Genomic DNA, 12,591 nt, shown 5'->3' with positions numbered 1-12,591 from the left:
TGTGTCGCTATACAGAGATATTTACTATGGAATGGAACATCCATGTTTTTAACATAATATTGTTACATTGAACATTGTTGTAAACTTACGCTATTAATTTATATGTATTTTAATTCAATAACAATAAAAATTAATAAATGACCATTTTATTTATTAACAAAATACGAGATTTTCTATAAAATATTCTCGTTTAGAAACAGTCTTGGTGTATCAAAAATTCAATTTAATAATATTAGAATATTATAACCATTTACAAGAGTAATGTGTGTAATAGATACTTTTATTTTTTATAAAATTAATCTCAAAACATAATTAAAAAATAATTAAAGAAAAAGCTCCATATTCCCAAATTATTTTTTAATTACATTTTTGTATATAATATCGACAATATACAGAAAGCTACTTTCCTCTTCCCTTAAATTGTATATACTAGTATATACTGATTAGATCTGTGAAAAACTAGTCATACAAGTAATAAATCTCAGCTTATCATATAAACAGCGCAATGTAAATATTGTGTTATTAAAGAAATATTCATAATAAAGTTTTTCTCTATAGACAACTTTTATAAACCTTATTTTAAATTAAAGTTTACACCAAGCTGTAAGAGATTCACAATTATGGATTTGTAGCAGCTGCAGCAGCGTTCTGTTGGGCTTGTATAAATTCAGGATAATCAATGTAGCCATCGTTGTTAGTATCATCCATGCTAAGTATTGGATCTATCAATTGCACCAATTCCTCATCCTTGAACAACTTGTTTTGTTTACCTTCCACATTACCCTGTTCTGCAATAGATATATAATGAATATATATAACGCAAATTTTTTTATTAATTCAAGTTATATTAGAGAGAATGTAATAAGAAAAGGAAAGATAGATAAAGTGCTGTATACCATGCCAATGTATAAGAGATTTGATGAGCTCGCAACCATCTAATTTATTGTTATTATCTGCATCATGCATTTTAAAATAATGAAACTGCAACTCCTGCTCTGTCATCTTGTTGGTATCTATTGGAACATCAGCATGCTCTGCAATATGTCTAATAGAAAGAAAGAAAGAATAAGAATTCTTATAACATATGCCTCAACAATTAAAATTGTTAAAAAAATTTCTAAAAAATTTGAAAGTATATAAAATTCTTAGATATTTGAGTTTATTAAATTAGGTTTTAAAGATAATTAATAATCAGCATATATTTTAGTGAATAATTAATACAAGCAAACAAAATTATCATTTTTCTTTTTTAATGAATTCCTCTACTCGATACTTACTCTTTTTCATGAATTATATTGGCGGTATTAAGTAGCTGAGGTTGTCCATGAGATTGATCATGTACATGTCTATGTCCTTGTTGAGCTTGCTGTTGAATTGGTACTTGCTGAACAGGGGCCTGTTGTTGTATCGGAATATGTTGAACAGGAGCTTGTTGTTGCATTGGTACTTGTTGATACTTGAACAAAATTTTGATAAATTAATGATTTATTGAAATTGAAAGTTAAAAAAAACTACTAAAAAAAGAGAGAGACAATGATACAAATGAGTGATATATAATTAAGTTATAACTGAAGAAATTTACTTGTTGCTGTTGTGGAACTTGGTGCATATGTTGCTGCGGTACTTGACCAGGCTAAAAAACAGAGAAAGCGAATAATATATTAAAACGCAATGCATATACATCAGAAATTAAGTCGTATCAAAATAATTCGGATTAACTTCAATGTCAATGCTACCGAGTATTGTTTTACATTGAACCATATGTTTGCCAACATTCGAAAGCGTGGCTTACCTGCTGATAATGCTGAGGTGGTACACCCGGTGCGACTCTTTGCGCCTGAGCATGGATGTATTTGCAGCCGAACGATCCGATTATCAATATGCACAGCGTCCAATACATTTTGCTGCACTATCCAACAAAAAGAAAAAAAAAACAATATACATTACTCGTCCATATTTAAGATATTATTACACTTCGCGTTGCACAATCTTGATCGATTTGCATGTACGTGATATTATCAAGTACCTTATTTACACTAGGAAATATCCAAATAACTTGTCATCTGCGTAAATGTTTCATTTATCGACTATCATCGGATTTCGAGTAAAAACCAAGACTTAGGTTATGACACGAGTTCCCATGAACACGAACGCATAAACTTAAACAGGCTTGGACATGACTGACGTGGACAGGCTAGTGGTTAGAGTCCTTTTTTCGCGCATGCGCATTGAATATGGTAGAAGTAGTTAAATCTTGCGGAAAAAGTAAGGTCCTGTATGATTTTAGTTTGATTGTCTTTAAAAGTAATTTAGAAATTTTTGAAAAATTAATTAAAATGAATTAATTGAAGTTAAATGAATTAATATGAAGTTAAAAAATGATATGCACCAATTAATTAATTAATTTATTTATTTTATAGCTGTCCTCTGTGACGTCCCGCCAAAACAGAGAATCCCTGCGTACACGTGGCTATAATCGTCATCGTTACGTTGCGCATGCGCAAAAGAAGAAAGTTTGACTGACATTAATACCCGCACCCGAATTTTATGGCACTGTCGAAAAAAAATATATAATATATTTATTATTATTAATATAATATATCTATTATTATTAATATAATATATCTATTATTATTATCTAATATTCACACCGTATCTGACAATTCGATGTGTACAAATCTGATAGAAAATAAATGAAGAATTCTTAAAATATCTTTTCGTATTGATATCCACGCAATTTCAATGACATTATAAATATATAAAATACATAGTCGGAACATTAGCTGCTGATTCGGTAAAAAGGGGTCAAGGGAGAAGGATTTATTATAAGAGATAGATTAAAAGCGAACATTAAAATGCGTGACCTTGTTTGGTTTAAAAAAAAAAAATGTTTTAATAGCACATTCCATTCCTAAAAAGTTTCGAAGCGTATAATTGATCAAAGAATCAGAGTAAAGAAATCTTTACCTCTTTCGTTGCAAAATTAGTTAATCAAAAGATATGAAATTTTCATAGTGTTAAATAAATAGAATTCTAATTTACAACATTTTTGTTTTTAATTAGAAAATTAATGTGCTTAACATCTTTTATCGCGGAAATTTGTATGAAAATCATGAAGAGAGATTAGAAACAAATTTAAAATTATTATTCAAAAAGTTACGATAAGTTAAGACAAAATTAATGATATCAATTAAATAATTTTGAATAAATAAAATAAAAATCGGTAATTATAATTAAAGATATAAAGTTATATAAGAATTATATAATTATCAATTAATACTCTTACATATTGTATTTTATAGTAAATACTTCAATTATATTATTATAACATTGATAATTATATAACTATATAATTATGAAATATTATTTAATTGATATCATAAACAGATTCATTTATTACGAATATTATCAGTTCTATCAGTATTCTATTATCAGTATTCTATCACGATATAGCAACAAAATAATAACACAATATATGATGATAATCTACGATATGACATCAAAAAAAGATCAAGTAAAGCTACATTGTTCGTATATATTTGATCGTATTAATTAACAAATATTGGCAGTATATATAATACGAGTATATCTTCTCATTATATCTATTATATAATTCTATAGTTATAATAATAACGTTACATGATCAGCATATATCGAACGAGAGCATCTCAATTAAAAAATTAAATTTTATAATCGTATAAAATAAAATTTTTTCAAAGTTCCCAAATTTGGATAAAAATTCCCTCCATTGTAATTATTTTACATTCTTGGAACCAATGAGAGAAATATTTATGTATGTCGTTATTAACGATTTAAATAAATTCCTGTTGTGCGTTAAGGTAAATGTAGAATATATATAGAATATATAACACGTATACAATCAACAAATAATTTATAACATGAATATAATACTCTCTCTCTCTCTTTTCTTTTCTCTATTCATATATTCTACATTTAGTCCTGAATGTAATTAATTCTGAGTTTTATTTCTCTTATATACAAAGAAATTGCATTTTATCTCGTGCTGAGAATAAAACAATCTCATTTAGCGTTAACAAACACGATATAAGTACAGTAAATCAGTTCATATACGAATACATTGCAGAAAATGTGACTTTTGTAACATTTGCTTCAAGAATCTCTGCAAGGAAGATTAATAGTTTCTAAATATATAAATATTCAAAGATTGATTTTATCAATTGATTTCAGTTATTCTGCATACAAAGTTATAGGCAGTGTATCCATACATTTGTCGCTGGTTTACATTCTTCGTATAACATAGAAATTTCAGGCAGCAAATTACCAGTAATGGTAGCACATATTTTCAACATACTCTGCTTGATCGAGAGTTCTAGATCGTATTTGTATTGTCGTACCATGGTGGCATCCATCTGGTCGGAGTTCTGGGTCTTCCTCGAGAAATCGGTACCGTAACATCGACATTTCTGTCTATGCGATTCTTTCTGCGAACTTCGCTTCTACCCGACATGTTTTTTGATGCGTTATTTAAAACTACGAATGGTTGATCATTGATGCGACGATCCTGTCTGCTCCTGCCAAAGCTAGGCGAATAAGATCTGATGTCGTCCTGAATCGTACGATCGACCGAAGGACTACGAACACCCCTTCCGGGAGATTGTCTACGACCGAAACCTCGCGGCTCATTGTCAACGTCACAAACGTGTAATCGATATGTTGGACTAGGAGATCGCGAGATTCTTGTGGTAACTGCGCGATCCGTCAGGTCTAGCTGCGTCGGTCTTGGCACCATCGTTTGAGACAATCTGGAGCTCCTGAAAAAATTGAGATTATTTTAAAATTAAAAAAAAATTTATTTTTATAAAAATAGAAAGGTTTTTAAGTTCAATATCGTTTTCCAAAATTTTTATTTTTTAAAGCTTCAATCTAAGATAAATATTTTTTTAATGATAGATAATAATCTCACGACACAGCTTGAAAATTTTTCCTATCATTTTCTTAGAAAATGATAGAGTTGAACGTACCTTCTGCTGGCGGGCGGTGGTTTTCCAGTGACATTATCTTCATGCATTCGCGTGTCCAATACACAAAAAGCATTTTGTTCTTGACCAGCGATCGTTTTATCGCACTGACCACTATTGTCGTCTCTCAACCAATAATGTTCTCTTCTTTTTGTAACGTTTGGGCTATGATCGCCTCTACCATAGATCGTTTTAGGTTCCGTGCATTCCTGACGATTATATTTCGCGCAATAAGCATTTCTATACTCAGGTTGAAGATCAAAGGTACCTTCCAAACGTAAATTCGCCGGCATTTTCAGTGTTTCGACTCTTGGTATGTATCCGTAAGGAACATACTGAGATCTCACTTCACTTGTAGGTTCATACTCGAATGCACGATACTCCTGACGAACTGGTCTGCCGAAACACGCGCTACTGCGACCGGAAGAGATGTTTGTCGGTCGCAATATCGGTGGTGGCTTACGATAGATAGGACGATCTCGCGGATAATCCATATACTTAGACTGGTACTCTGGGTCTTGATCGATTTTCATGGAAAACTTAGAGCGCGATGGCGAAGATACCTTTGAGCCATCAGCGCGACCTATTTCGTCATCCGGCTTTGCGAACTTGGGCCGTTCGCGTGGAAAATCCTATAATAATTATTAGTAATCATACATCTCCAGCTTGCATATAAATAATCAAAAGAACAAGCGTCTGTTTTATCTTTTCAATATTTTCATGCATCTTTATTTAATATTGATTTTTGACATATTCTTTCTCTAATTTCTTACATTTCTTCCCTATTTTGTTTTTAACAGATTCTGGATTTTTGCATCTAGATCTTAAATTTAAATCTTTTAGAAACAGATGTAATTAAATAATACAACTACTGATGATATCAATAATAATTTAATAATAAGTTAATAGTTAATACATAAAAGATGTTACTATACATTACAATATTTAAGTGAAGATAAATATAAAATGTAATTTTCTTTAAAAAATTTGTTTTAAATGCAACTAATAAAAAAAGCACAGAATAAATACCTTATAGGCATCTCGATATTCCGGAATTTCGAGCGGCCGACCATTCAGATCTTCTAACTTTGACACCAATATCCTCATCTCTTCGTCTTTTCTTTGCTTCTCTTCTTGATCATCTATCCATTTATCTTCTTCATCATCATCATCTTTGATCTGTTTAGTGTCTATTTCTTGCGTCTGCTTGATACGAGGATGAACGAAATTTTCAGTGCTCTCTGTGTTTTGGAAAAAATCACCTTCAACTTTTAAATGCGTTTGCGGCTTTTTCGGCTGCAGTCTATCTACATGTATAAAAAGTATAAAGTATAAAAAAGACTGTTATATATCTCGCTAAGCATATTTTAAATTAACAAAAGTTTTATAACTTTCATTATTTTAATTCATAGTCATGTGAAAATACTTTCTACTACAACGTTTTAAAAATATTTTTTCATCCATTTATTTGCCGCATTTTTTTCAAAGTTTAATATTACTACCTGTGACATGATAATCTCTGAACACATCAGTGTATTCCGGTACAAAGTAGGTATCTCCTTCGAGCTTCAAATTTGTGCCTCGTCTCAACAATTCCGGTCTCCGCGCTCCCACAAAGGGAACGTACTTGTCCTGATTTTCGGTCGATGTCTCCAACTCGCCCTCCATCTTCAGGTGAGTGGGTATACGCATAAGTTCCGGTCGACTAACATTCAGCCATTCGATAAATTTCTCGCATTTCTCTGTCATGGTGTCCAGGTCACCCTCCATCTTCAAGGACGTAGGTCGACGCGCAAGCTCGGCACGATGCTGCCCCTCATAAGGCACGTACGCCGAATACGTTTCCGTATCAGTATAGAAATCCCCGCCGCATTTTAAGCTAGTACCCCTTTTCGTGATAATGGACGAATCGCCAGTTTTAAGTTAATAGGAACTAGATAATTGATAAATGCATCAATCATAACATTTCAACTGATCTTCATCTTTCATATTGCTCAACTTCTTCTATTATTTATGTTTATTTTTTAATATCTTTTAGATGTATCACTAATAAACTTCACAAAATTAAAAATTATTTAATATAAAAATTATATATGTATGTGTATGTGTTATAGAATTTTGATATTTTAAAAGAAAGTTTGTTGCATTATTATATACAATTCAATTTGCTTGGTTTGATATATCAATAAGAACATTATTGAGTAACCACTTACTGAAAACTGCGACAGTTTAAAATATATGTTCGTGACTTATTAGATGTTACAGAAATCCAATAAAAAAGAAAATAGAAAGTCGGTTGCTACTATTAAATTGCCAATTTAGTTGCATGACAATCAAATTTATGTTTCTTCGATATTTACACGAATTTGCGTGTCTCGGGACAGTTTTGATATAATGTCCTAAAAGATTCACGACAGAAAAGAATTGATAATCTTCGCGAAGCTAGCTAAGCGAATGACCGAATTAAAATTAGATATCAATCTATACGTGCTACATATGATATTTTATTGCACATACACACACACGCATGTGCATATAATTTTCTTAATCTTTTTTGATAAATTTTTTACTGAAAATATGTATATGTAACATTATATTATTATAATATTTATATAAAACATTTTTATTTTAATTAATATTTAACTTTTAATTTGTAAATTTTTAATTATAATTTATTATAATTATTAATTTGTAAATTTTAAATTATGATTTTATTATAAAATGTCTTCTTATATGAGATATTTTATATTATGAATTAAAATACAATTGAAAACAATATACATTAAATGCCATTAAATACGTATTATATGTAATAATTGTATAAATAAGAAGCAAGAAATGTGGAAAGAATAAAAGATTTTTTATATAAAACATTTGATAAATATTCTACGCAAACATTTAATAATATATATAAAAAATATATAAACAATAATATAAATAATAATAATGTTATATATTATTATTATTTATATCATTGCGCATATTATTAAAATACATGCTGGTTACATATATTAATGGCATTAAATATGTATTAATTTTAATTATATTATCATTTATAACAATGATAATTAATAGCTTACCTACCTTCTGATAAGCGACGGTCGTCTGAACGACATCTCGAAGTGCGGAGCTTCCACTCGTGTTTCCATCGTCCCGTTTCCTTGACCCAATTGAACAAAGGCATTCTCTTCTTTTGCGGATGGATCCTCGATTGTTTTGCGCTCTCGAAAATCCATATGATGCAAAGATTGCGCATCCTCGAGAGTTTCCTCCGAATAATCCTCGGACTTTCCTCCTTCTATTGGCCAGACATTTTCCTATTACACATGTATATGTTTTTAATATGTATAAATTATTTCGATATACATTTAGTTGATATAAATATCGTATAAATACCTTGGAAAGTTCCTCAACATTTACACCGAAGGCGCGGCGATATTCAGATGCAGAATCCTGCTGGACCCCTGACTCTGGATATGACTGAAGATTGTCCTTCGGTCGATCCTGCACGCGTCTTCTCCGATAACGAGCCAATTCGTCGACCGTCAATCCCTCGAGAAACGGCCATCTCTCCTTAGTCTTGCCCTTACGTCCCTTTTTCTCCTTGCCTTTACCATGCGTTATCTCGAAATCCGGGGATGACTTGCCGACACCGCGAGAGGAGGATCTTTGCCTAATCGTAATCTTAATTATAAAATCATATCATACATTTTCTTAATTTAATTTATTTTATTTTTAGGTCTTATTTTTTTATTTTTAATTCATTGCATATTTATTCCATATTTTATTCCACTCTTTGAAGGAAATAATTATATATTTTCGCTAAGTATTTAAAAACAGTTTTTTATTCATGTTAAACTTTGTTAATTTAAACTATCATATATCCACGATCATACAGAATATATGAGATAGTTTGCGATGTGATACGGATGGATGGCTCGAGCTTACTGAAGATGACGAAGAGCCGAAGTATCAGGGACGCGAATTAGGGATATAAAAGGGCGGGCCGGCTGAAGCGGCGAGGAGGTACGGTGATAGGACGAGGAACAGGAAGAGAGTGGTACGAAAGTGCCGTACATGCCATTACAATGGCTCTCCCAAATGCGACGAATCGATCTGCAAAACGCGCAGCTTGAAAAATAAATCTCATCCTGGCATAATGGCTCGTGCGCACGTCAGACCTCGCGAAATTACGTCGGGAATGAATATGACATCCATAAGATGTCTCCAAAAAAATGTTATTTTAATTGTGATCAAAATGATAGAAAAATAAATTTCTTAATAAATGAAAAAAATCGATTGATTAAATAGAGAAAAGAAAAGATAAGATTATTATGTAAAATGTATTTGATTGATAGAAAAATATAATGTGGAAAGTATTTTAATTTTAATTTAACAGCATTAACTATGATATTATTTTATCGCAAGCTATTCTGAAAAATATTTATGTAAAGTGTACATGTAAAAGAAGATAAAGTTGAGTGTTATAGTAATCAGAATAATCAGAATAATTAGCAAAATTTCTCTTGTATGTCAGGGTGAGAGGGGTAGACTCACGTATGGTAGCGTGGCCGAGCGGTCTAAGGCGCTGGTTTAAGGCACCAGTCTCTTCGGAGGCGTGGGTTCGAATCCCATCGCTGCCAATTTTTTTTCCTCCATTTTATTATTTTATTCTCTATTGCTATATAAGAAATTTTGATAACGTTTCATTCGGCGCTTTCTTCGTACAAATCGCACCAATCTCTTTTGTCCGCCGATTTATTCTCGGTCGATTCATAATGTCGAGGTTTGTTCGACCCAATGACCCCGATTTTAACCGCGACCCCTATTATTCTCACTCTCCGCACGACAAATTTGTATGCGCGGCTAAATTAATGTCCGCACCACATGATTCGCACGCACCGACGAACTCGTGATACGACATATCGCCAACCGGTCAGTTGTTCTGCGGTCTCAGTGCGTGATTCAATCTAAACGCATTTTACAGAGCCGCCGCCGGTGCTTGCACGCGAGCTTCCTTAACAGAAGGAATCCAGGCCGTGGCCATCAAAAGTCCGAGATTTTTTGAATCAACTTGAGCTTTAATTAGAAACGCAATCACATGTGAATCGAGAGAAAATTAAATATTTTAATATGCTTCTCTCTCATCTATCTCTTAATATTCAAAAATAATATATCCCACTTCATATGCATATTTTAATTTTTTTTTAATTGGCCTTTTAATAGTTTCTTATTTTTTTAACAACATTATTTCATTATTAAAAGAGATACAGAAATCTTATTATATAGCTTTTTTCATAAAATATTTTCATATATTATTTCTGATCTTGATTGATAGAAAAATGTAACATGACATGTATAAAAAGTATTTTGATACTGTTTTAATAGCATATGAGATAATTATATTATTTTATCGTAGGCCATTCTGAGAAATATTTAGAAAATTACATACATTTGTACAGTATGTAAAGTATGCATATAAAAAGGATAAAGTTAGATATTACAGAGATCAGAATAATCCTACAATTACTAATTATAAATTATTAGAATTATCCTGTGTGAAAGATATGTATCATCACGTGGCGTGATGAGGTATGAAAAGACTTAAATGTACAGTTTTTGCATTTGATTACCATCTCTGATTACTTTGGCAAATTAATGCGGTGAACGGTATCGACGTATTTGAGAGCTGTTACATTATTGGGTAGGCGTGACTAACGATCGGGGTAAATGGGATTAAACGACTTTTCAGGCGAGATGATCATTTAGTTGAAAGCACGATCGCAAGAAATGCGCTTGCCACTTATCTCAAATTAAAGATTATTATTGAAAGTATCACGCGTTAAATGGGAAATTAAATTAATATCGATACTCGTAAATAATTTCCCTCAATTCAATATCGATTTAGCAGCAATCACGTAAATAGGTATTCCATGATATATAGAATACATAAAAGATGCCTGATCTTTTGAATTTATATTTCAAAATATCATATATATAAAGCAACACATAAATTTCATCTTGTATAATAAAAATTATACATATCTGCAATCATACATATTGTAAATTGCTATACTAATTGAAATAATAAGCTACAGCAACTGAATAATCCGTATCTTTATAATAAAAAAATATCAAAAATATAAAAAAATTGAATTGGAAAAGAATATATAAGCAAGTATAATAAAAAAGAAATCAATTTTTTACAGTTGATGTTTTCTTCTTATGTGGAAAATAATTGAAAGATTTAAAAAAATAATAATAAAAATATGATTTTTAAAAACGATTCATTTCAATTATGAGTTGTTTCTCGCATAAAAATATGATTTTTAAAAACGATTCATTTCAATTATGAGTTGTTTCTCGCATAAACAATTTACGCAATGAACATTTACGAAAGGAAAAAGAAACGAACAGTTGCATAAAAAAATAATATTGACAAATAGTTGTGCATGCACACTATTTTCTACATAACAGTTGTCTTCATCTTGGAACTTTTAAATCTTTGCGGGAAAAAAGAATAATGAGCGAACAGTGGCAAGCGACTCTTATCGTGAATTTATATTAAACAGATTTAATTAAATAGTACGGCGTGTGTATTCTTCGATCGGCTGGCCCGGAGAAGCGCGAAACACGTTACCTTTTACCGGAACGGTCGCTTTTTCCCTCGCCCATCGCATCGTCTTGTCCAGCGATCGCCCTTCGGGAGGATGCGAAGTGATGACACGGTCAGGGGAACTCGTCCCTGAAGACGACGTCCGCGTGGAACGAAAAGCAAGGAGAGGTACGAAGGAGCCAAGCCTTCTTTCTGGCGCGACTGGCTCTTCGGAGATGTTGATAAGAAGGTGCTAGGGGCGATACACCTGCGCAGCTGCGAGGATTGGTGCACCCAAGGGTGGCAGGGTGGTATAAGGAGGATAGTGTCGAAATGAATACCGGGTTGGACGAACCTGCGATTAATTAATAACAACAAAGTCGTAAATAACAGGCGTTAATAACAACAAAAGCAGTAAAGTTTCATTCGTCACAAATGAGGAATCATTTTAATCGAACATTTATATTCACAAATAAATATTGTATTGAGATAATTTTTTTTTTCATTGACTTATATAGTGTCTCTTCGAATTACAATTATTTCGTCAGTTAAATTTATTCGCTTTTTAAATTGTTTCACTCTTATTATATAATATTATATAATTATATATTATTAAATAATATTATATAATATTATATAATATTATTATATAATATTATTATATAATATTATATAATATTATTATATAATATTATATAATTATATTATATATTATATTATATAAATATAATATTATTATATAATATTATATAATTATTCAGAAATTAAAAATTTATAAGCAATTTTTAGCTGATAAAAATGTGTCGTCGATTTTTATCAATGATTATCGAGAGATACATACCTTTGAAGTTATACTAGGTGATATTTTGTATATTCTTTAGCAAAGTGTTGTTTTTTTTTTGTATTCTGTAGTGTCATATCATGTATGAATATAAGAATTGATATCTCATTCTTATAATACATCTACTTGTTTCCAAATATATATTAAAATTCCGT

At 31.1% G+C, this 12,591-nt stretch overlaps 2 protein-coding genes and 1 non-coding gene across 6 annotated transcripts; 1 reads left to right on the top strand and 2 right to left on the bottom strand.

Annotated features, from left to right (window-relative positions):
• Window positions 1–339: 339 nt before the first annotated feature.
• LOC105249012 (multiple coagulation factor deficiency protein 2 homolog) lies at window positions 340–2,194 on the bottom strand. Its single transcript, XM_011254142.3, has 6 exons — window positions 2,027–2,194; window positions 1,793–1,909; window positions 1,583–1,633; window positions 1,278–1,456; window positions 897–1,045; window positions 340–788 (listed from the first exon to the last, which is right to left on the bottom strand). Exons 2-6 carry the CDS (start codon window positions 1,898–1,900, stop codon window positions 619–621), a joined length of 657 nt encoding a protein of 218 aa, XP_011252444.1. The 5' UTR covers window positions 1,901–1,909; window positions 2,027–2,194; the 3' UTR covers window positions 340–618.
• A 231-nt stretch (window positions 2,195–2,425) lies between these two features.
• LOC105249011 lies at window positions 2,426–12,480 on the bottom strand. 4 transcript variants are annotated; one of them, XM_025406337.1, is made up of 9 exons: window positions 12,437–12,480; window positions 11,641–11,950; window positions 8,397–8,673; window positions 8,085–8,317; window positions 6,503–6,888; window positions 6,030–6,241; window positions 5,004–5,632; window positions 4,377–4,793; window positions 2,426–2,553 (listed from the first exon to the last, which is right to left on the bottom strand). In XM_025406337.1, the coding sequence occupies exons 2-9, from the start codon at window positions 11,673–11,675 to the stop codon at window positions 2,526–2,528; spliced, it is 2,217 nt and encodes a 738-aa protein (XP_025262122.1). In that variant the 5' UTR covers window positions 11,676–11,950; window positions 12,437–12,480; the 3' UTR covers window positions 2,426–2,525. The 4 variants fall into 4 exon arrangements, with proteins under 4 accessions (XP_025262122.1, XP_025262121.1, XP_025262120.1 ...); XM_025406336.1 differs by having other exon boundaries at window positions 4,304–4,793; window positions 6,030–6,307; window positions 12,437–12,473; XM_025406335.1 differs by having other exon boundaries at window positions 6,030–6,307; window positions 12,437–12,473.
• Trnal-aag lies at window positions 9,562–9,643 on the top strand. Its single transcript has one exon. It is a non-coding gene; the product is annotated as a tRNA-Leu (tRNA).
• Window positions 12,481–12,591: the final 111 nt, after the last annotated feature.

This window comes from Camponotus floridanus, unplaced genomic scaffold, assembly GCF_003227725.1.
Source record: "Camponotus floridanus strain SB8 unplaced genomic scaffold, Cflo_v7.5 scaffold14, whole genome shotgun sequence".
In the NCBI taxonomy this organism is placed as follows: Eukaryota; Metazoa; Arthropoda; class Insecta; order Hymenoptera; family Formicidae; genus Camponotus; species Camponotus floridanus.
The sequence above is the reverse complement of the archived record's forward strand: the minus strand, read 5'-3'. Positions and strand labels throughout refer to the sequence as shown.

What these genes read in the sequence shown, in the direction of transcription:
- LOC105249012 (XM_011254142.3), bottom strand. Translation starts at nt 1,900, where the DNA reads ATGTATTGGACGCTGTGCATATTGATAATCGGATCGTTCGGCTGCAAA. An exon ending in CACCTCAGCATTATCAGCAG is followed by an intron (nt 1,634 to 1,792) that starts GTAAGCCACGCT and finishes TCTGTTTTTTAG; the next exon opens with CCTGGTCAAGTACCGCAGCA. An exon ending in ATCTCTTATACATTGGCATG is followed by an intron (nt 789 to 896) that starts GTATACAGCACT and finishes TATCTATTGCAG; the next exon opens with AACAGGGTAATGTGGAAGGT.
- LOC105249011 (XM_025406335.1), bottom strand. Translation starts at nt 11,675, where the DNA reads ATGGGCGAGGGAAAAAGCGACCGTTCCGGTAAAAG. An exon ending in ATGTTGAGGAACTTTCCAAG is followed by an intron (nt 8,318 to 8,396) that starts GTATTTATACGA and finishes CATGTGTAATAG; the next exon opens with GAAAATGTCTGGCCAATAGA. An exon ending in ACCAGATGGATGCCACCATG is followed by an intron (nt 2,554 to 4,376) that starts GTACGACAATAC and finishes TTTTTTCGACAG; the next exon opens with TGCCATAAAATTCGGGTGCG.